Source organism: Myotis nattereri (assembly GCF_964212035.1).
Source record: "Myotis nattereri genome assembly, chromosome: 16".
In the NCBI taxonomy this organism is placed as follows: Eukaryota; Metazoa; Chordata; class Mammalia; order Chiroptera; family Vespertilionidae; genus Myotis; species Myotis nattereri.
Genome location: NC_138091.1, coordinates 44,161,244 through 44,182,689, shown reverse-complemented (window position 1 = coordinate 44,182,689; position 21,446 = coordinate 44,161,244). Strand labels below are relative to the sequence as shown.

The 21,446-nt window shown below is 59.3% G+C and overlaps 1 protein-coding gene across 1 annotated transcript in view; it reads left to right on the top strand.

Annotated features, from left to right (window-relative positions):
- Positions 1-20,931, top strand: part of TMEM132E (transmembrane protein 132E) — a gene marked incomplete at its 5' end in the record, with an annotated part of 49,792 nt that extends 28,861 nt beyond the window's left edge. Inside the window, 8 exons of the mRNA XM_081108859.1 lie at positions 8,231-9,161; positions 10,617-10,763; positions 11,025-11,217; positions 12,102-12,245; positions 14,645-14,850; positions 16,575-16,863; positions 17,744-17,935; positions 18,860-20,931. Of these exons, the coding sequence (XP_080964985.1) occupies positions 8,231-9,161; positions 10,617-10,763; positions 11,025-11,217; positions 12,102-12,245; positions 14,645-14,850; positions 16,575-16,863; positions 17,744-17,935; positions 18,860-19,897 (3,140 nt within the window). The 3' untranslated portion in view covers positions 19,898-20,931. The remainder of the gene's footprint in view (positions 1-8,230; positions 9,162-10,616; positions 10,764-11,024; positions 11,218-12,101; positions 12,246-14,644; positions 14,851-16,574; positions 16,864-17,743; positions 17,936-18,859) is intronic.
- Positions 20,932-21,446: the final 515 nt, after the last annotated feature.

Here is a 21,446-nt window from a genome sequence, read left to right as displayed (position 1 = left end):
AGGGATGCTCGCCTGGCGATACAAGGCCTCCTTGTCTCCACGAGCCTGTCGGAGCTTCTGGTTCTGATCCTGAGATCACAGATGCAGACAGACCCACAGACAGACACACGCTCACAACTCACAAGGGCAGGCTCAGGGCACAGCGGCGTCAGGGGCCAGGCTCACTGCGCCCTTGGAGGGGAGGGGGCAGGGCTCCGCTCCGGGACTTCTTCCCCTCCCCCGCCTCTGTGCCCAGGCTCCCCCGGCCCAGCAACCCCTGGGCCCAGAGACACCGTTCCATCTGGAATTGCACATCTGAGGTCGTTGCCCCCACGGCCTTCATCACTTCCTCCCGGGGTTCCTTCCCCTTCTCAGCCTCCCTCTCTGTCATGGTCCACGAAGCTCTGAACCCCAGTGCCAGGTGAGCGTACAGGTTCCCCCAAGAACGGAAGCTGTGGGGGAAGGGATGGCCTTTGCCTGGCCAGTCTCTGGGGATCAGGAAACCTTTACTCATCTCCCCTTGGGATTGCTTCCCTCAGGTGTCGAGGTGACAGGGCCAGCAAGGAAGTGCCCCTGGGACTAGCAGGGAGCCAGGAAGCTAGAAACTTGGTTCCTGTGGGTCTCAGGTCTGCCTTGCTGTGCACCCGGCAGGGCGTCCCTCCCTGGGCTTTGAGCGGCCCAGGAGCAGGGGCAGGGCAGTCGTAGCAGCAGCCTCTTGGGGTTCCATGGCCACCTGACCCTCTGATGCCCAGTCCTCCATTGGGCTCCAGGAGGCCTTCCTAGCCCCAGGTTAGCTGAGCCTCCCCTCCTCCCGGCCTCCTCCTGCATCTCTCTGAGTTCCTCCCTTTTCCCCACAGGTGAGAGGTTGCAGCTCAGCGGCCGGCAGCAGGTGGGGAGAAGGATTTTAGGCAGAGGGAGCAAAAGGAGTGGTCAGATTAGGGTAGATGTTCCAGGAGAGGGGAGGGCAGGGGTGTCTGCAAGAGGAAGACCAGCACAGAGTGTGTGTGTGTGTGTGTGTGTGTGTGTGTGTGTGTTAGTGGACACAACCTCCCAGGGTCATCACAATCACTCACTCATGGGGTTCTGTGCTGGATGCCAGGGATCCAGAAAGCTACAGGTTCCCCGCCCTTACAGCAGGCAAATCGACCGCAAGAGAATCAGGGTTGGGGTTCATACGCGTAGGGGCGGGGAGCCATTCACTGGGTCTCGGAGGATCTCTGGGCCCTGTGATGATAACAATTTAATTTAATTTACTTAATGAGGCTAATAGCATGCAAACAATAGCTCACATCTAAAGAGGGCTCACTGTGGGCCAGGCATGGTTGAAGCTCTTTGCAGGTGATCTTATAGCACGCACGTCTCATAGCACGCACGTCTCATTCTCACAGAAACCCAGTGAGAGAGGAACTGCTGTCACCCAGTTTACAGTTTAGGAAGCCGAGGTGAGGGCTGCCAAGGTATTTGCCCAAGATGATGCAGCTAGTAAATGGCAGAGCCCATCTGCTGGGAGCCTTCCTGACCCTCAGTGTCTTCATCTATAAAATGTGGGGAAGGGACCTGATCGCAGGGAGTTAGTTCCCAGGCGGGTGGCAGGAGATGACCTGGCCAGTCACCAGTGCTCCTGGGAGGAAGCAGGCAGGGGGTCTCTTGGGAGGGGATTTAGGGCAAAGTGGGGGAGGGTGCCTCTTCTGCAGGCCCCTCCCCGCAGCTTACTTATTCCAACATTGTGTTCCTGCACAGGAGGGGGGAGGGGGCTACAGTATGGGAAGCTGCTTCTCCAGGATTTATAGTCTCTGGGGGGAGGAGGGGTTATGGGTTGCCGGAGGCTTCAGTTGCCCTCTCCCCCTCCACAGCCCGCCCCCCCCCCCCCCCCGCCTCCAACCCCCAATGCCCACTGCAGGAATAGTTATTACATAGCACACTGGCTGCAAGTCCCGCCTGGGAGCTCCTGCCCAGCCCAGGCTGCAGGCACGCAGTGTTGGGACACAGAGGAAAAGGGAGCCGCCGGGGTGGTGGAAGAGACACTGCCCAGCTCTGGAAAGGGCGTAGCGAGGTGGAGAAGGGAGTATAGAGGGGCTCAGGTGGGTGTGGGCGTCCCTTTCCGGCCCCAGACCTCAGGGAGGCACCCATTCTTCTGCTGGGCTCCTCCTCCAAGAGGTGGCTTAGCAAGGCTCTAGCCTTGGGTGGGGACACCCAATGTACATGGCCAATTTGTCAACGTAGAAAAAGACAGAAGCGGTCCATGCTAGGTGTGAGGCGCCAGGCTTGGTGCACAGAGCTGGGGCTGGGTTTCAGTCCCTGCTGGCTCCCTGGCCAGCATCTTAGTGCAAGACCCAAATGCTCAGTGGTTCTGTGATGATACTACAGTGCCTGGGGCACTGGGCAGGCCCTGTCCTGCAGGGCGGGGGAGGGCAGTGTTTGGGGAACGCCAAGCCCAGCTGTCACACGCCCTCCCCTTTATCCTGCTGACCCCTGCGTGGTCCAGGACTCACCAGGACTCCCTGCACACGCGGGCCCTGCTCACCCCTCGGTTGCCCATGTAGCAGGCAGGGAAAGGGACTACTTATGTCTCCCAGATGAGGAAAGAGGGGCCCAGAGAGGGGAGGAAACTGCCCGAGGCCACACAGCAGGGCAGTGGCTTCCTGGGCTGGATTCCAGGGGCCCCCACAACGAGCACTCTTTCCAGCTTTGGTGCCACTGTCGCGGTCCTTGGGGAGAGTCTGCTCCGTGTGCCTGCCATCCCTGCCTTTGTCCCATTTAGCTTAACCGACATGGACAGCGGACCTGCTGGAAGCTCCACAGGCAAGTGCTGGAGAAAAACGGCCCAGCGTTTCTCCTCTCAGAACGAAATGACCAGGGAGAGTGAAGTGAATGAATGAATGAGCACCAGGGCCGACTCTGTGCCAGCAACGACACCCAGCAATTTGCCTGTGGAGTCAGGACCACTCTGTGTGACGGGCTCTGTCCAGGCTCAGAGTGGTTAAGTAACTTGCCCAAGGTTACACAGCAAGAAAGTGGCATTTGAATGTTTTTTTTTGCTCCCAAACCACACAGGTTCTTGCTTCTCTTCTTCTTCTCTCTCTCTCTTTTTTAAAAAATTTATTCTCTTGTGTGTGTTTTTCTATTTCTTGGAACAACTTCAAACATTTCCCTTCATTTTTAATGACATTTATTGTTTTCCTTCTAATTTTATAAGCAATCCATGTTCACTGCAGACGACTGGAAAATACATAAAAACGTAAAGTAAAAAAATAACAATCACCCATAATCCTCACCCCCCAGGGACAAGCCCATTAGCATTTTGATGTATTTCCCCCAGAGTCTGCATTTTTTTATATAAAATGGGTAGCATGCAGTATTGCCAGTTCTGCACCCTGCTTTTAGTTCAAACTATTTATTTGCTGTTCCGAGTAAATTGTTTTTTTCTAAAAAAACTAACCTCAGTCTGTAATGGCTACATACACCCATTTGTAGGTGTTTGCTTTTATTGGGCCATTCTCTGCTTCTGGACATTCGTTTCTAATTTTTTACTAATAAACATATCATTGCGGTGAATATCTTCCTGGGTAAATCTTTGGGCTGATTTCTGCTTATTAGATTCCCAAAGGGGAGGTTTTTTTTTGGGGGGGGGGAGAAACAGTTTCAAGGCCTTTAAAACATATTTTGAAAGTGTGCTCTAGAAAGCGTGCCCAGCTCACCCTCCAACGAGGAAGTAGGAAGCATGAACACACCATTTCTTAAAACTGTTGCTAACACTGGGTATTACCAATGAAAAAAACCCCACAAAACAAGAACCTCTCTCAAGCCATAGGTTTCCCCACTTCAACACCCTGCTCTGCAGAAACTGGTATATTGGTTGATAATTCCCCATTTTGCTGATGGGAGGACAGGGCCCCAGAGAGCAGACGTAGACATACTTGGCCTAGGTCAGATGCACGGATTAGCCAAGGAAAGGCAGGCCCAGAACACAGGCATCCTGCCTCTTAGAGCCTCTTTCCTGAACCCTCATGGAGCGCTCCCCGCACTGCAGATCTCCTGGGCCAGGGCTGGTCTGCCCACCAGGTCACACCCCTCCTGCAGGCCTGGAGGTCTGGGTTGGGAGGGGTCACTGGGCATAGCCCATCCCTGGCCTCTTGATCAGGGACCACGTGGCCCCTAAGATCCTCTCCACCTGCACAGCCATGGTTTTTGCTCCCTCTCTTCCATTCGTTTATAGATTTGGCAAGGGCACTGGTCTAGGCTCCGGGCAATTGATCCTTCGCTGTCGGCCACGCGAGTCACAGCCCCTTCAGTATCTCCCAACCCTTCCTGCTTAGCCCTGTGTTTTCCAAACTTCTGTGATGATCACAGGCCTGGGATGCTTGATAAGCATACAAATCACCAGGTCTTCCATCTGCAAAGTGACTGTAAGCCTGGTTCTGGCCCTAGAATCCATTTGCTATTGTTGTTTTGTTTGTTCCTTCTGATTCTTACATTCAGGCAAGTTCAGGAGCCAGTGGGGAAGGATCCCCAAGCACTGACATCTGGTGTAGTGCGCGCTCACACACACACACACACACACACACACACACACACACGCACAGCTCTGCCCCCTCCGGCCCTGCTGGCTGCCCTGCTGTGCCCTTAGCCTCAAATTCATCAAAGCTAATGACAATCTTTTTTTTCCCCTCTGATTTGCAAGCGATTAGTTTTAATTTGGGGACAATTAGAGGTAGAAGTAGGAGGCATCTGATCTTGATTAGAACCAGGGAGATGGCCAGAGGCACCCCACCTCTCGCCCGCCTGGCCCTGGCCCTCGCCTCCACGCAGATGAATTTATATATTCAATGTTGGGGCGACACTGGCGTGTGTGCCTGGGCAGAGGGTGCGAAGGTTGTCGGGGGTGGCCAGAGACCATGCTGTGCTCCCAGAGACCTGGGGCCAGCCTGAGATGAACAGGGAGGGCCTCTGTCCAGCCACTGGCCCTGCAAGAGGGTAGAATTGACATTTGCTAAGTTATCTACTGTGTGTCACCCCGCGTACTATGCAAGGCTGGTCTAGACCCAGTGTCTGCCCCTACTCCAATCCAGCTGGAAAGGCAAACGCATGAACCTACATGCCTTCTGGTATTGGAAGTGGCTGGAGAGACTTCTATCTACACTGGCAAAGGGGCACATAGGCCAGCACCCTGCCCCAGGGAGCACTCACAGAAGTAACTAATGAGATCATCTGCACCTCGCACTCATACCAGGACGTAGCTCCTGGTCAGTCAGAACCAGAGCTGGACAGAGCACAGCAGCAGCAATACACCACCCAGGTGGTGGCAGTAAGAGGCATCAGGGAAGGCTTCAGGGAGGAGGTGATGCCTGGGCAGGTCATGGAAAAGGAAGGGACCCCACACCCCACTACATAAGCACTAAAACTGTTGTACCCCAATACCATCTTGTCCGCTCCCCTTTCTGAAAGCTAGCTGTTTTCTTAATGCACGTTGCTGCCCCTTCCAGAATCTCAGTCTCCTTATGTTCAAGGTTGCTGGGAGGGGTCTAGAGCCCCGTGTCAGCAACTCTTCCCCTCGGTGGCCATCCAGGCTCCTCTTGGGTGCCTCAGGGAGGAGGGACTCGCTAGCCCACAGCCTCCTAGTCAGTGCTGGGCAGCTCATCCAGAGAATTCCATCGATGCAACCAAAATCTACTCAGGCCAAGGTGTGCTTGCAGACACGTTTCTCCAATCCCTCCCTCCATGCCCCTCTGCGTCTGCTGCCCAGCTGGTGGCCCCTGCCCCCGCTGTGTCGCCAAGGGGTCCAGATGGCCAGCCGTAGGTTGGGACGATAAGAGGGTCAAAGGGGACTAAGTGCTACTTAGCAGGCCCTGGGGTCTCCGGAGGATGCTAAGTGAGGCAGGGCCAGTGGTCTGACTTCCGCATCCCCCCACCCCCGTCCACCTGGCCTGAGAATGGGCAGCTGCAGCTCCCTGACCACAGCTGCCCTTCTCCACCTGCAGCAGGACAAGCACGGCGGCATCGCCCCATCTCTGCCTGCACATCCCTCCGCATCGAACAGTGTCCCTCCTCCCTCCTTGGTTTCCTGTGGCTACTCTCAACGTCCCTGTGAGCGGGCTGATGTCACCACCTCAGTTTTAGAGGTGGAAACCGAGGCTCCAAATGGAAGCAACTTGCTCACCGAGTGTGGCAAGGAGGAGCCTTGAACTTGCGTCCTCCCCAGGCCTCTGTCTGCTTGTCTGCTTCCTGCTGCTTCCAAAGCATCTGGTTGGCTGCTGTTCCCTGGCTCAGACCATCATCCTGGACTCCCACCCTCGCGCCTTGGGGCCAGCCTCGTCCCAGGTGGCTGGGGTACCGTCTCAGAGCCTCTAGGGGTAACTGCGGGACAAGATTCCAGGGACCTGCCTTGCCAAACATCTTCCTGTCCTCATCTGGGACTCAGCTGCCCACCTCCATCCCACCATCAGCAGTGGCATATCCTGCAGGCTGCAGAAGAGGGAAGGGTGGCCTGGGAACAGAGTTCTGGGAATGGAGGGAGCAATCTGGTGTAAAAGCATGGGCTGCCCAGAGCCCAGCAGTGCCCCCCAGCTGGTCCTAAGGGCGCTGCTCAGAAGGCACGCTGAGACCAGGCGCTGCTCCTCTTAGAACAACTGTCCTGGGCTTTTGCAGAAATTGAGCATGCATCTTGGAGGGCTTTGTGGAGGAGGTGACTTTGGAGGAAGATTCAGATGTGGATGTGTGCAGATAGGAAAGGAAAGAAATCGACCCAGAGGGCACAGCATGAGCAAAGGAGGGGAGAGAAGGCAGCATCAGCAATGCTAACGCCAGGAGTTGTCTAGTTATGTTGGTAGTGGGGCTTGGGTGGAGGATTCCTGGGGGAAGGGGACCCTGGAACCCCGTTCTAGAGGGTCCTGATTGCCACCATCACAGTCTGGATTTTATTTGGGAAGCAGAAGGAGAGACCATTTAATGATACGTACACGCAGTTGCATTGTGTTGTACAAATTTATAGAGCACTTTCTTATTTGATTCTCAAAAATGCAAACAAATGACAACACAACACCCTGTGAGACAGCATTGCTATTATTACCCGGTTTCACAGGGGAGGAATGTGACTCAGGGGCCCTTGGGAAGACCCAGAACTGGTTCTCAAACCTCGAACCTCCCCATCGTGGTCCTTCCTGCTCCGTGACCGTGTCCAGCGGGTGAGCTGGGAGTGAGGCACCGACAGGGTCCGATCTGTGGTTGAGGGGAACCGATCACTCTGGCTGCTGTGTACGGGAGGGGGTGCCAGGGAAGGGGTGCCAGGGAGGGGGTGAGCTGGAGAAAGGGGAGACTCAGGCGGTGTCATGTTGTCATAACAACAGGAATGAAACCAGACTGGGGCCTGGGCATGGAAGACAGGGGGCAGCCTGGGACATACCAGCGAGTTAAGAGGTGGAATTGCTGGAACCTGGCGGCTCCTGCGAGGATGAGGGGAGGGGACTGAGAGGTCAAACCTGAGGCCAACATTTGGGTTTGGAGACTGAGGCTCGAATTCCCTGTATCTCTAGGGTGTGGAGGTGTATGAGGTCCCTGGGAACCCGCACCATCTGAGGCAGCTGGGCCAGTAAGGGGCTTGGGTTGGAGGGTCAGGTGGCCCCAGGCTTGGGGACAAGTTACTTAAGCATCTTGCACCTTTATCTGTGAGATGTGAAAATAGGCTTTCGAAAAAGAGAAGTTATTGATGGAAAACGGGTTCAGTCAATGGAGATTGTAATCAGATTTGCTCAGAGGATTGATCTGAGGATGAAATAAGCTAACGCTGTTGAGCCCTGGGCGAGGCGATAATGGTGCGAGCTCCCACTTCCTCAGCCCCACACTCCGCCCTCGTGCACACGACTTAGTAAGACCTCCTAGTGGCACCTCGAGGCAAGAAAACCAAGAAACTGTTATCCGCCTTTCACAGATGAGGATGCAGGGGGATGAAACCTCTTTAAAGCTCCGAGACGCTTTGCGCCGGAATTAACTTTACCCCCACATGGCAGATAAAGAAATGAAGGCCGCACCAGGCCAGGGGGGCAGCTCAGTGAGGGCGTGAACATACCTGGAAAGGTGGGGCCAGGTTCAGCGCCTGGGCAACCTGGCCCTGGCCCCCCCAGAACCTAGAGCCAGGCTGGGCGCTGCCCCCCTGTGGAATGGATGGCCCCGCGTGAGAGTGGCCAACGGGGGTGTCCTGGGGTCCGAGCACAGCCTCTCCTGACCACCGTGGGGTCTTTCTTCTGTCTGTCCCCAGCCTCCGGCCGCTCCCACCCAGCCAGCCCCAGCCCGCCGGGGCCCCCGGCCGGCCCGGTGCTGCCGATCAGCTACCGGCTGTCCCACACGCGGCTGGCCTTCTTCCTGCGGGAGGCGCGGCCCCTGCCGCCCGCGCTGGCCAACGGCTCCCTGCAGCGCTCCGAGCCCTTCGTGGTGTTCCAGACCAAGGAGCTGCCCGTCCTCAACGTCTCCCTGGGGCCCTTCAGCACCAGCCAGGTGGTGGCCCGCGAGCTCCTGCAGCCGTCCAGCACCCTGGACATCCCCGAGCGCCTCACGGTCAACTGGAAGGTGCGAGCCTTCATCGTCCGCGCCCGTGTGCCCGCCTCGCAGCCCGTGGCCCAGGTGCTGTTCTACGTAGCCGGCCGGGACTGGGACGACTTCGGCGTCACCGAGCGGCTGCCCTGTGTCCGCCTGCATGCCTTCCGAGACGCCCGGGAGGTCAAGAGCTCCTGCCGCCTCAGCGGGGCCCTGGCCGCCTGTCTTGTGCGGGCTGAGCTGCCCCTGGCCTGGTTCGGGCCCCCTGCCCCGGCCGCACCGCCCACCGCCCGACGCAAGTCTCCGGAGGGGCTGGAGCCCGAGTCGGCAGGGGAGAGCCAGCAGGCTGAGCTGTACTACACTCTCCACGCGCCAGATGCCTCGGGGGGCTGTGGGGGCACCTGGCGGGGGGCTGGGGCCGGAGTGGGGGCCCGGGCGGAGAGCCCTACCCAGCACCCGCTGCTGCGCATAGGGAGCATCAGCCTGTTCCGCCCGCCCCCCAGGAGGACCCTGCAGGAGCACAGGCTGGACAGCAACCTGATGATCCGCCTGCCCGACCGGCCTCTCAAGCCGGGGGAAGTGCTCAGCATCCTCCTCTACCTGGCCCCCAACTCCTCCTCCCCCTCCCGCCCCAGCGTGGAGCATTTCACACTCAGGTAGGCGCTCATGGGTCAGGGTCTGGCTTCCCTCTGTAGGGCCTCCCCAGCCTGCCTGTCCAGCCTCCTAATCCCAGCTCTTCCACTATCACTCGATCGACCTCAGGAAGACATGTCACTTATTTGAGCCCCAGTGGTCTCATCTGTCTAGTGGCGACAGAAATCCCCGCCCTGCCTCCGTATCTCACAGAAATGACATCCCGGTAAAGGAGAAATGTCCGTTTTCCCCAGCACGGATGTCCAAAAGGAGAGAACCGGGGCTGGAAGGGCCCTTAGACGTTAGCTGGTGCAAAACTCCCATTTCACAGATGAGGAGACTGAGGCCAAAGCGGAGAAATGGAGATCAGAGAGCAGCTCCTTGCTGGGAGCCAAAGGATGAGCAGGAGTGTGTGTGTGTGTGTGTGTGTGTGTGTGTGTGTGTGTGTGTGTGTGTTGGGACATTTGTCCAGTCCTAGAGTCGGGAGAAAGCTTCAGGAGATCCAGCTCTTAGCCTGAGGAGGATACGGCTCACCATTCAGAAATGCCTTAAATAGAATCACGCCCCCACAAAACATGAAGATGGCTCACAGTAGGCATCCATGATTTGAGCCACGTTGGAGGATTCATAGGAAAGGCCCCACCAAAACGCCCCCTGCTACCCCAAGCAAGAGGACCTGAAACATGACCGTTAGCTTCTGACTTCTTTAAGTCTCGCCCCCTCTTCTGAGTGAACTTAAAGCTCAAATATTTCAGGAAAGGATCATACCTGACTCAGCGATTGATAACTGAATGTGAATAGGAGTTAAGTCAGTCACCAGAGATCTTGGGCTGCATTAATAGGAATAACGCATGTAGAATTAGGGAGGTGATGACCATTCTGCTTCAGTCGGCATTCATTAGGGCACAGCTGAAGTATTGTACGTAGTATAGGACCCTACACCATATATGTTCAGTGTCTCGAGGGGGTGGCTGGGATACAAGTGACTTGAAACTTTGGGAAAAGCAGCGAGTAGAGAACTAGAGATGTCAGGCCCAGAGAAAAGAGAGCTCAGAAACCTGCTCACCTTCCCAGCTTTCTGAAGAGCGGCTACAACCAAGAGCAGAGATGTTCTCTTTTGCCCCGGCAGAACCCATAGTTGTCATATTCCCGCTAAACATAGGGAAGGGGTTCCAGTCTTTAGGGGCTCCCTGAAAATGGAATGGGGGTGTGCGGAAGCAGCGAGGCGTGTAAGGAGCGGTAGGGCAAGGCTTAGCAGAGACAGGGCGGAGCTGACTGCAGCTTCCACTGAGGGTCAGGGGTTGTAGCTACGTGATACCATACTCCCCAGATTAGTCTCGGCTTTGAGGCTGGGGCCCAGGGTGACTGACTCACCTGCTCCCCCTGCGACCAGCCCCAGCCTAGGGGCCGTGACCAGGCGGGCAGCTGTTGGGCCCCAGGCTGACTCTCTCCTCCTCCTTCCTCCCTCTTTGTCCCAGGGTGAAGGCCAAGAAGGGCGTGACCCTTTTAGGCACCAAGTCACGGAGCGGCCAGTGGCACGTGACCTCGGAGCTGCTGACTGGGGCAAAGCACTCAACGGCCACCGTGGATGTGGCCTGGGCCCAGGGCTCACCCCTGCCCCCGTGGTGAGCCGAGGTGGCGCCTCTGCCCACCTTTCTGCAGGACAGGCCCCTGGGGGGTGGGGGAGTCCTTGGTGGCGGAGGCCAGGCTTGTGGGAGGGCTGGGCTTAGTCTGTGGGGGCTCTGAGTCCAGGCGGGGCTCCTCGGGTGCCTGGAAGAGGTTCGGAGGGCTCCAGGGCCAGGCTGCCGAGAGGGGCTGGGGTTCCAGAGCTCCGGAGCCGCTCCCAGCCCTTCCTCTCCGGCTCTCCTTCCTTCCTGCCCTGGCAGGGAGGGCCAGGGGCCCCTGGAGATCCTGCAGCTGGACTTTGAGATGGAGAACTTCACCAGCCAGTCGGTCAAGCGGAGGATCATGTGGCACATCGACTACCGCGGCCACGGCGCTCTGCCCGACCTGGAGCGGGCGGTCACCGAGCTGACGGTCATCCAACGGGATGTGCAAGCCATCCTGCCCCTGGCCATGGTGAGCAGGGCGGGGGCCGGGCCAGTGGGTGCGTGTGTCCATCGTGGATGCGTGTGTCCATCGTGGATGCGTGTGTGATGGGAATGTGCACGGCTCAGTGTGCGTATAGGTCAGTGCACATGTGCCTGTGAGCCAGTGTCTGCGTGTATGATTGTCTCCTGGACCATGTAAACGTGTGTGTGTGTGTGTGTGTGTGTGTGTGTATGTACGCACGCACTCACGGGAGGCAGGCAGCACTCCACCTGGTGCTGGAGCAGGACAGCAGATGCTGAGGGGGACTGAGCAGGGAGAAGTCACCCATGGAGGGACCACTCGGGGGATGTTTCCTGGAGGAGGTGGCCATGCAGTTGAACCTTGAAGGCCGTGTTGGGGAAGGGCTCATACAATCAGAGAAGATGAGGAGGGTGCTTTAGTCAGGGGACCATGCAGACAGGTGCAGTGATGGGAATGTGAGTGGTTGGTCCAAGGGAGCAATGGGTTTAGGTAGAGGGCATTGGGGTGATAAGGCTGGGATGATGGGCTGGGGCCAGCCAGGAGCACCGTGAATGGCCAGGCAAATGCGTTGGACTTTCCTCGGCGAGTCCTGGGGAGCATGGAAGGCGTGGAGAGAAGATGGGAGGGCCCTGGGAATGGTTGTTTTTTGGCAGCAGAGGGAGGTAGACCACGGGCGCTACTGCAGAAGACCAAGTGAGCTGAGCATCTGAGAAGGTGCGAGGCTGGGTGGACGCCTCTCCTTGCACATGTGCGCACGTGTCCCCATGGAAGGGTGCACACCTGACAAGTGGGGGCAGTCAGGAGCCGGAGCCTTGGCTGGCGTGTCCTGGTAGAGGAGGGATCTGCAAGCACCTGGCTCAGCAGAGCCCCACCCCCTCTCCTCCCCACAGGACACAGAGATCATCAACACGGCCATTCTGACTGGCCGGACGGTGGCCATCCCTGTCAAGGTCATTGCCATCGAAGTGACTGGCCTCGTCCTAGATGTCTCTGCCCTGGTGGAATGTGAGTCTGACAATGAGGACATCATCAAGGTGAGCTTCCTGGAGGTGGGGCCCCTGGGAAGAAGGCCTTAGACCTTCGAGGGGAGGGGAGCCCCAAGCCAGAGGGGCGTTCACGTCCCGTGTAGGTTCCCTCAGCAGGAAAGAAGACTTGGGATTGGGAGCAGGAGTGGGAAAGAGCTGTGGGCATCCCTCGTTCAGCCTGAGTGGGGTGAGGGAAAGCCCTGGGCACTGCCCTGCCAGCCCTGGAGGGCTGCCTGTAGGAATGGGGAAGAGACTGCCTGCAGACCATGGGGAGAAGGCAACATTGACAACTTGAAATCAGTCCAATCTGGCAAGAGGTTCTGGAGCCCCTGGTGTGTGGCAGACACTGGGCAAGGCAACGAGGGGGAGGGGGGGGGGCCTCAGAGACATGCTCTGAACCTGGATGCTGGCTCCGAATGGAAAAGACCCAGCACAGGGAGGGAGCTTCCAGAAGCATGTGAGTTAGGCCAGGAGTGAGGGTTGTACAAGGAAGGACCCCTCTGGGCACACGCCCCAACCTCCTCCAACTCCCAAAGGCCCCTCCCTGAGCTCCTCCCCAGAGACTCCCTCCCCCCCCCCACCCCCCCAGCCCTGGGTCCTCCATGGCCTAGCAAAAAGGGTATTGATCTGACTCAAATGGCCCAGTTGCCACCTCCCCAGGAGGGCCTCCAGATTTGCCCCTTCCCCTGGCCTTGGACAGTGGTCAGAGGCAGTAGAGCGGGCAGTAATGCAGGAGGGTGTCCAGCCAGCAGTTCGACTCCGGAATCTGTTCCCTGTTCTCGTCAATCTTCCAGCTTGAAGGAGAGCGGGAGGAGAGGGATGGGGGTGGGCTCCCTCTGGCTCCCTGGGGCTAACCTAGCGTGCACGCTCTCTCTCCAAACTCTGCCCTGGGTCCTTCCAGGTCTGGGAGGCTGGAGCTCACCTTGGCTATCCCCCATCCAAGAAGAAGTCCTTCCAAGTGCGCTAGAGCAGATGGCGTGGTCCCCCACCCCCATCACCTCCTGGGAGTAGAAGCCTTGGCCAGGCCCACGGGCCCTCCATGGCTGGCAGCTGGCGCAGGAAGAATGGGCCTGCTCCCAAGAGCCCTGCACCTTTCTCTGCTGCCCAGACACCCCCACCCCAGCCCCAGAGGGACCAGAACAAAGTCGTGATGGCTGAGATACCAAAGGGAATTAGCGAAGATGCTAAATGGAACTTGTTTCCGTTCTCAATGAAATACACTCGGGTTGGAGTCTGCCAACATTCTAAGTGGAATTTGCCAGCCTTCAGATGGGATGCTCTGCCTCCCGAAGTGGGAAATGAGCATCGCTGGCAGGGCTGCGGTCTCACTCCCCCCTCCCGCCCCTCCGAAACGGTTAAGAGAGCGAGCAGGAGTTTGGGACGCCCTGGGCTCATCTCCACAAATGAGCTCCAGCCCAGCACCTCCCAGCCCGCGCCCCCTCCCCCCACTCCCCCGCCCAGGGCCTTCAGGGTGTGATCAGCCCACAGGCTGCATCCAAACGTGAGCATGTGCACCCACGGGCGTGCACCAGCTGGAGCACCTAAATACACTGCACAGTGTTCCGTCCAGGTGTGTGTGGGCGCATGTAACACGTACACCCATCTGCATCTGTCCTGAAGGACTGGCGGCGACACCTTTGTGAGTGGGCACAGGTCTCCGCTCCCCAGAGGTGTTCAGCAGGCCTATGCCCATCCGGGGAAGCTCTAAGATGCAAGTTGGTATCCAGAGGGGCATGCACTTGCAAAAGCTGCAGCCCGTGGTGGCAGTCATCCGCCGGTCTGGGCTTGAGGTCCTCTGGTCCTGATTTTCCCTCTCTCCTTCCCTCACTCCCTCCCCAGGCTGGAGCAGCCCCCTTGCCTGAAATTAACCAGAGCCGGTTTCCTGGGACTGCTGCTCCAGAGGGGCCCAGGAGAAGCCAAGTCCTGCCCTTCACCCCCCCCCCCCACTTGACCTCCGCCTGGCTCAGTGCAGCACCTGTGTCCTGCTCAGGACAGGCTGCGCTTCGGTGCAGTGAAGGGCTCTACCTGCCGGCACCTGCCCAGGTAGTCATGGGGGGAGGCGAGCCAGTCCCGAGGACGCTCAGCCTGAAGCCTCCTCTGAGGTGTGATCCGTGGCCCCAGAGGCTGCCCCTTGTGAAGGCATTTGCATCCACCTCCCGCAGTAGCCCCTGAGAGCTGATCTCTGGAAACACAGGATGGAGGCAGGGACACAGAAGCGGACACCTCCCCGAGGAATTAAATGAGGAGGTGCCTTCTCCCCCCTGCCCCCTCCCCTTCAGCCTCACGTGACTGGTACTTTCTCTCTCCAACAGCCTCTGGCCCTGCTTGTCAGACTGCAGTTCCTTGCACTGTCCCGCAGGATGCCCTGTAGGGCAAGACATGCCAACCAACCTCCCTCCCCTCCCCAGGTATCCAGCAGCTGTGACTACGTGTTTGTTAGCGGAAAGGAGTCTCGCGGGTCCATGAATGCCAGGGTCACCTTCCGCTACGACGTCCTCAGTGCCCCCCTGGAAATGACAGTCTGGGTCCCCAAGCTGCCCCTGCACATCGAGCTCTCGGACGCCCGCCTCAGCCAAGTGAAGGGCTGGAGGGTACCCATCCTCCCCGACCGGAGGTACAGCCCCTCCACACACGGCAGATACTCGGGACACTCGCGGGTGACACAGCCCTGGCACACGGTCTGACCTGCATGTGTGCCTAAGGGCCGCGATGTACACGGTCTGCGGGCTGGTTATGCGCTCAACAAACTTTCACTGAGCACCTCCTATGTGCCAGGCACTGGCGGGTGCTTGAGATGCGAGACGAATGTGGCCAGTGCCTTACTCAGCCAAGTTCTGGGTCCACCAGGGAAGCCATCATGTATATGCCACAGAGCACGGCGGATGCAGGAAGCAGGGAATTGAGTGGCACAAAGGAGAGAACCACCTCTCTCTCTGGGAAAAGTCAAGGCAGGCTTCCTGGAAGAGGTGACTCTTGAGCTAAGTCTAAAAGGATGAGTGGAAAGGAGTTGTCTGGGGAACAGAGTGAGAGACCAGTCCAACAGCAGACAAAATGGAGCAGACACAGAAACACAGGCGCACACACGGCTACACACACGTGCCGCAGCCTGGGCACGGGAGGCACATTTATAGGCACATCAGCTGGGCACACACTAACTCACATTGGGTCCGCTCTCTGGGGGGCAGGCTCACACACCTGAGTACCCAACTGCGGGGCATGGCCATCTGTACTCAGCGCACCCCACTCACCCACCATGGTTGCTAGAGAGAAAAGCCAGCAGGAAAAAGGAGGAGGGGCGGGGCTAGGGAGAGGAGCAGGCGGCCGAGTGAGACTTGGGCTCAGGTCAGTTCTGCAGGATTTGGGAAAGCAAGGCCGGGTGGACCAGAGCCTCTTGAACTTGAACGAGCACACGGCTCACCTGCAGATCCTGTCCGTTGCACATGTATTTCGGACCAGCTCCTGGGTGATGCTGATGCCGCTTTGAGTAGTGAGGACGCAGTAAACTCTGAAGCCAGACAACCAGTTTGAGAACTGACCTCTGCTCTTTACCAGCTGGGCAACCGCGGGCTATGCACATAACCTCTCCATGCCTCCGTTTCCTCATCTGTAAAATGGGCACATTAACACTTACCTCACAGGACTGTGGTGAGGATTGGATTTGTTAACAGGTAAAAGCACCCTCTGTGTGGATGAATATTCTAGTGCTTGGTTCTTCTAAGCACTAGCAAAGCAGTAGCCACACGGTGACTCTTGCTTTTTGCATTGTGGGTAATTTTGAGTAGGCTGAGCATTCCCCAGACCATCACGTCCTGGGTCCCTTTTGCTCACCAGCTCTTCCCTCAGTTTTTCTCTCTCCTTTTTGCATTTCACTATGAGCAGCAAGAGAAACCCAAGCCGCCCCTTCAACACTTGGCTTGTGAATCTCGGCTGAACATCCAGGTTGATCACTTACAAGTTCTGTTTGCCACACAGCGTAGGACGAGCCAGCCAGCTCCTGGCACTCCGTAAAGGGATCGCCTTTGCTCCAGCGCAGAGCTGAGAGCAGGGCCAGGCTCACGCTCAGCGCTGAAAAGAGGTCGCACTCCTTAGGGTTTGATGCCAGCTTTTCGCAGGCGTGGGGGAAGCCAAGTGGAGGCAGAGAGACCAGGGAGGGCCAAGAAGGTGCCTTTCTAGGAGGGAAGAGCCTGGGCCTCCCAGCTCCACACTGGTCAGGAACAGGAGTGAGCCAGGGACAAGGCTCGCTGTTTGCACACGGCCAGCCACGGGAGCCCGGGAGCGGCTAGCAGGGCCAGGGGCGGGGGGGCTGGTGCAGGTCACTGATCCGGTGCCCCCACCCAGGTCAGCCCGGGAGAGCGAGGACGAGGATGAGGAGGAGGAGGAGCGGCGGCAGAGCAGCAGCCGCGGCTGCACCCTGCAGTACCAGCACGCCACGCTGCAGGTCTTCACCCAGTTCCACACGACCTCGTCCGAGGGCACCGACCAGGTGGTCACCATGCTGGGCCCGGACTGGCTGGTGGAGGTCACCGACCTGGTCAGCGACTTCATGCGGGTGGGTGACCCCCGCGTGGCACGCCTGGTAGACAGCAGCACGCTGGCAGGCCTGGAGCCGGGCACCACCCCCTTCAAGGTAGGCACAAGGGCAGTGCCAGGAGCCCTGTTCACCTGTGGGCAGAGGATGCAGACGTTCTTAGGAAAGGAACTCTAGGGTCTCGGCCCCCAAAACACACTTTCTTCCCTGCCTGCGCCTCTGCCTGATGTTCCACCATCAGAGGCCAAGGCCCTTTAGCTTCACCGTGGTGAAGGGTCTCCCTCCACGCCTGACCAGTACTATCAGCTTTGCATCACCGCGTGGTCCCTGAGAGCAGGTGCGGGCTCAGGCAGCTAGAGGCCTGGAGAGGGAGCTCAGGAGCTAGGAACTCAACTCTGACCTCCTTGACATTTGCCCGAGTGGAAATCCTCCACCTGGGAGATGGTGAACAGTGACCCGTGGGCTGGAATCTGCTTGTACAAACCATCGATCCTCCATTTGAAAATTAGAAAGCTTCTCATTGTTTAGAAAACCAGATTTCTGGTTTTACAAAATATAAATCTGGCGACACCGGGCCTGCCTTCACACCTGGGAATACGCTGCTAGTCAATACTGGTGCCCCCTTCCCATGAGCATGAGTTCTCCCGCTGGCCACAGTCCCCACCACTCCCTTTCGTCTCCCTCACATTGAGGTTGGAATATCAGTTGCTATTTCTCACTGTGCGGGCCTACTGTTTTCCTTTACATCTGCCCATCTTTCTCATCTGTGCTCCTGCAAGCCCCGCATGCCCCCGGCCTCCCCCCCCTCCCCCACAAGAGACCCCTGGACCCTGGTTCCCAGGTGCAAACCTAAGGCAAAGCCTCCCAGCCTGCCCCACCCCCTAGACCTCTCTTCTGGTGTCACCGGGACTCCCCCCGATGGGTGATCCTGGGGTCCTGCTTTCCTGGCCTTCGCCCACCCTGCCCCTCTCTGCCTCAGGTGGTGTCCCCACTGACGGAGTCTGTGCTCGGGGAGACACTGCTGACCGTGACAGAGGAGAAGGTCAGCATTACACAGCTGCAGGCCCAGGTGGTGGCCAGCCTCACCCTCTCCCTACGGCCAAGCCCCGGGAGCAGCCACACCATCCTGGCCACCGCCGCCGCCCAGCAAACCCTCAGCTTCCTCAAGCAGGTAACTGGGTGCCCCGCCTACCAGCCTGGGGCTTGGAGTGTAGAAGGAGGGCTTGCAGGCTCTGGCTTGCCCGTGTGCCACGAGCACCCCAAAATTAGGGCGTTAGGCAATGGAAGATCTCTCTACCCTCCATGCCCTGTGTGCCTGCTCCACCCCACCCCACTGCGGTCTGCACGGGGAGTCTGGCCAAGGTCTCGCTTTCTACACCTGCCACCCTGAGATCTTCCTGCTAAGGGTTCCCCCTCCCAGATTCTCAGCGGGCCCATCAGCTCTGCCTGTACCCCAGGAATTACACTTAACCTATTTCTGGAGCCTCAGCTACAGCTCACCTCACCCCCTGAAATGCCAGGACACTGGCTGCAGGCAAAGGAGGAAAGGTGACAGGCAGAAGCCCAGGGAATGAGAAGGCGGGTGTTGAGCACCAAGCCAGGAGTCAGGAGCCAGAAGCCAGCTGCCGCCACTCGCTCCCTGACCCCAGGCCAATCCCTTCTCTCTGGGCCCTACTTTCTCACCTGCAGGGAGGCCAGTGTAACCAACAGGGAAATGGGTTTGGCGTGTGTCCTCAATCTCCAAGTGTCGGATGGGGGTGATCCCAGGGGCAGGCATGGAGAAGTGGAGAAACTGCTGCAGCAAAAGGGACTTGAGTGAGACCCAAGGCAGAACTTACCTTTAGCGCATCCAGGGGAGAAAGGTGAGGTGGGCAGAGGAATTCTCAAGGCAGCAGGAGGCCACCATGTGCCCTGGACCCTCTTCACCACCTCCCAGGCAGTCATTTCTGAGCGCCTGCCACCTGCCAGGCACATCCAGCCCTGGGAGTCCTGCCGGGAGCCAGACACCTGGGTCCCTGCCCTCACAAAGCTCATCCAACAGGGAAGCCAGCCCGGACCAGCCTCTGACTCCTCTCCCCTTCTCCTCCTCCTCCAGGAAGCCCTCCTGAGCCTCTGGCTCTCCTACAGTGACGGCACCACAGCTCCACTCTCCCTCTACAGCCCCAGGGACTACGGGCTGCTGGTGAGCAGCCTGGACGAGCGGGTGGCTACGGTGACCCAGGACCGGGCCTTCCCGCTGGTGGTGGCTGAGGCGGAGGGGGCGGGGCAGCTACTCCGCGCGGAGCTCACCATCGCTGAGAGCTGCCAGAAGACCAAGCGCAAGAGCGTCCTGGCTACGACCCCCGTGGGCCTGCGGGTGCACTTTGGGCGGGAGGAGGAGGACCCCACCTATGACTACCCAGGCCCCAGCCAACCGGGGCCGGGTGGGGGCGAGGACGAAGCCCGGGGAGCCGGCCCTCCGGGCACGGGGATGTCCCCACCCGAGGCTCCGGGGCCGGTCACCGCCAGCCCAGCAGTACCACCCACAGAAGATTTCCTGCCGCTGCCCACGGGCCCCCAGCGGGGGCTGACGGACCTGGAGATCGGCATGTACGCGCTGCTGGGCGTCTTCTGCCTCGCCATCCTCGTCTTCCTCATTAACTGCGTGGTCTTCGTGCTGCGCTACCGGCACAAGCGCATCCCGCCCGAGGGCCAGACCAGCACGGACCACTCCCACCACTGGGTGTTCCTGGGCAACGGGCAGCCGCTGCGGGCGCAGGGGGAGCTGTCGCCACCGGCCGGCAACCCGCTGGAGACCGTGCCCGCCTGCTGCCACGGCGACCACCACAGCAGCGGCAGCTCGCAGACCAGTGTCCAGAGTCAGGTGCACGGGCGGGGCGACGGCTCCTCGGGCGGCTCGGCCCGGGACCAGGCCGAGGACCCCGCCAGCTCGCCCACGTCCAAGCGCAAGCGGGTCAAGTTCACCACCTTCACCACGCTGCCCACGGAGGAGCTGGCCTATGACTCGGTGCCCGCCGGCGAAGAGGAGGAGGACGACGAAGAGGACCTGGGTTGGGGCTGCCCGGATGTGGCGAGCACCACGCGGCCTGCTGCACCCCCAAACTACATGCGCAGAAACAAAGAGATGGCGTAGAGGCGCCGTCCCCCGGGGGGTGGGCTCCGTGTGGGACAGGGCCAGGACCCCTGCTCGCCCGGGCTGCTGGCGGCGGATGTGGATGTTGAAGGCCCTGCCCCTGCAGCTTTGCTCTCTGCAGGCGCCGCCTCCCTCACCGCCCCCCACCCCAGCTGCCTCACACGGTTCCCTCTCTGCTGCCGCAGGTGGGGGGCCCCTTTGGGAGCTCGCTAGGAGGAGGCAAGCCCCGCCCTCCTACCTTTTCCAAACCTCCTCCCATCCAAGACAGCCTGCCCCAGGAGCGAGGCGAGGTGGGCCCGCTCTGTGAGCCGCCCCTGCCTCCCACGTCCCCGGGGTCCCCCCTGTGCTGGGGGGATCTGTGGGGTCTTGTGTCACAAGCTGCACAAAGACTTTTCTCAAACCACTATTCAGGGATTTCTGTCCTGCAGGGTGGGGAGGCAGCAGCTGCCTGCCCTGCCAAGGATCTTGCTGTGGACAAAACTTTTGGGGAGGTTGGGGGACACGTGTAGCATCTTCTGGCTTTCTGGGACCTCCCAGCCCCTTCCTAGGACCTGGGAGCAGACCCCAGAGGGGTCTGTGGCCAAGCCAGGCACCTTCCTAAGAGCCCAGGGCTCCCTCCTCTGCCCCCAAGGGCTATAGAAGTGGCCGAAAGGGGGAGGAGTCTTCAGCCCACCCCTGGCCAAGCCACAGCCCAGAGCACCATGGTCTGGGTGGGCCCAGGGAGGCCTGCCCCATAGCAAGGCCAGCACTCCGCCTTAGCCCCTCCAGCTCGGCTGGCCTCTCCTCCCTGCTCTGCAGGGGCCACCACCCATCCCCCCAGGAAATGGAATCCGGTGGGAATGGAGGGGGGCACCCACCGAGGAAGCTGTGAAGGACCTGGGGATGGGCAAGGCCGAGGGAGCGGGCGTCTCCCTACCCCATCTCACAGCCACTTTTCTCTCGGGTTCTACCACCACTGTGTCGGGTTTTTTCTTAAATAAATGGAGGCGACCAGATTGGAGGTGGGGGCAGCAGCTCCCAGAGAACAGACAGTGCATGGTGGCTGGCTCCGTGTCTCTGCTTTATGTGCACGCATGCACACTCACCCCACACACCTGTGTACACACATGCACACGTGGGCCCAGTAAATGACGTGAGAGAGAAACACGGCTGAGCCCTGCTGCTCTCCTGCTCTTCCCCCTCCCGCATCCAGGGCTCATGGATCTCAGTGCTGGCCGGTTTCTTCCACAGCCTTCAGCCCTCCCTTCCGAGGAGGCGCTCCCATCCCCACCCCCATCCCCGCCTCTCAGGGAGGCCTCCCTTCTCCATGGGTTGATGGGGAAAGCTTGGTGGTCTCCACGGCAGGAGCCAGGCCGGAGAGAGCCAAGGCTGTTCAGGGTATGCCCTTCCCACAGGGCCCTTGGCTGGCCCTGGGAGACCGCTCTCGGGCACAGGCAGCAGCCCCTGGGGGCACAGGGGCGCCTGACCTGAGGGGGAGCCTGGCCAGCCTCCAACAGCCTGGAGAGGTGGCTCAGCAACCACCTTGGAGAGGGGAGGAGGCACAGCAACC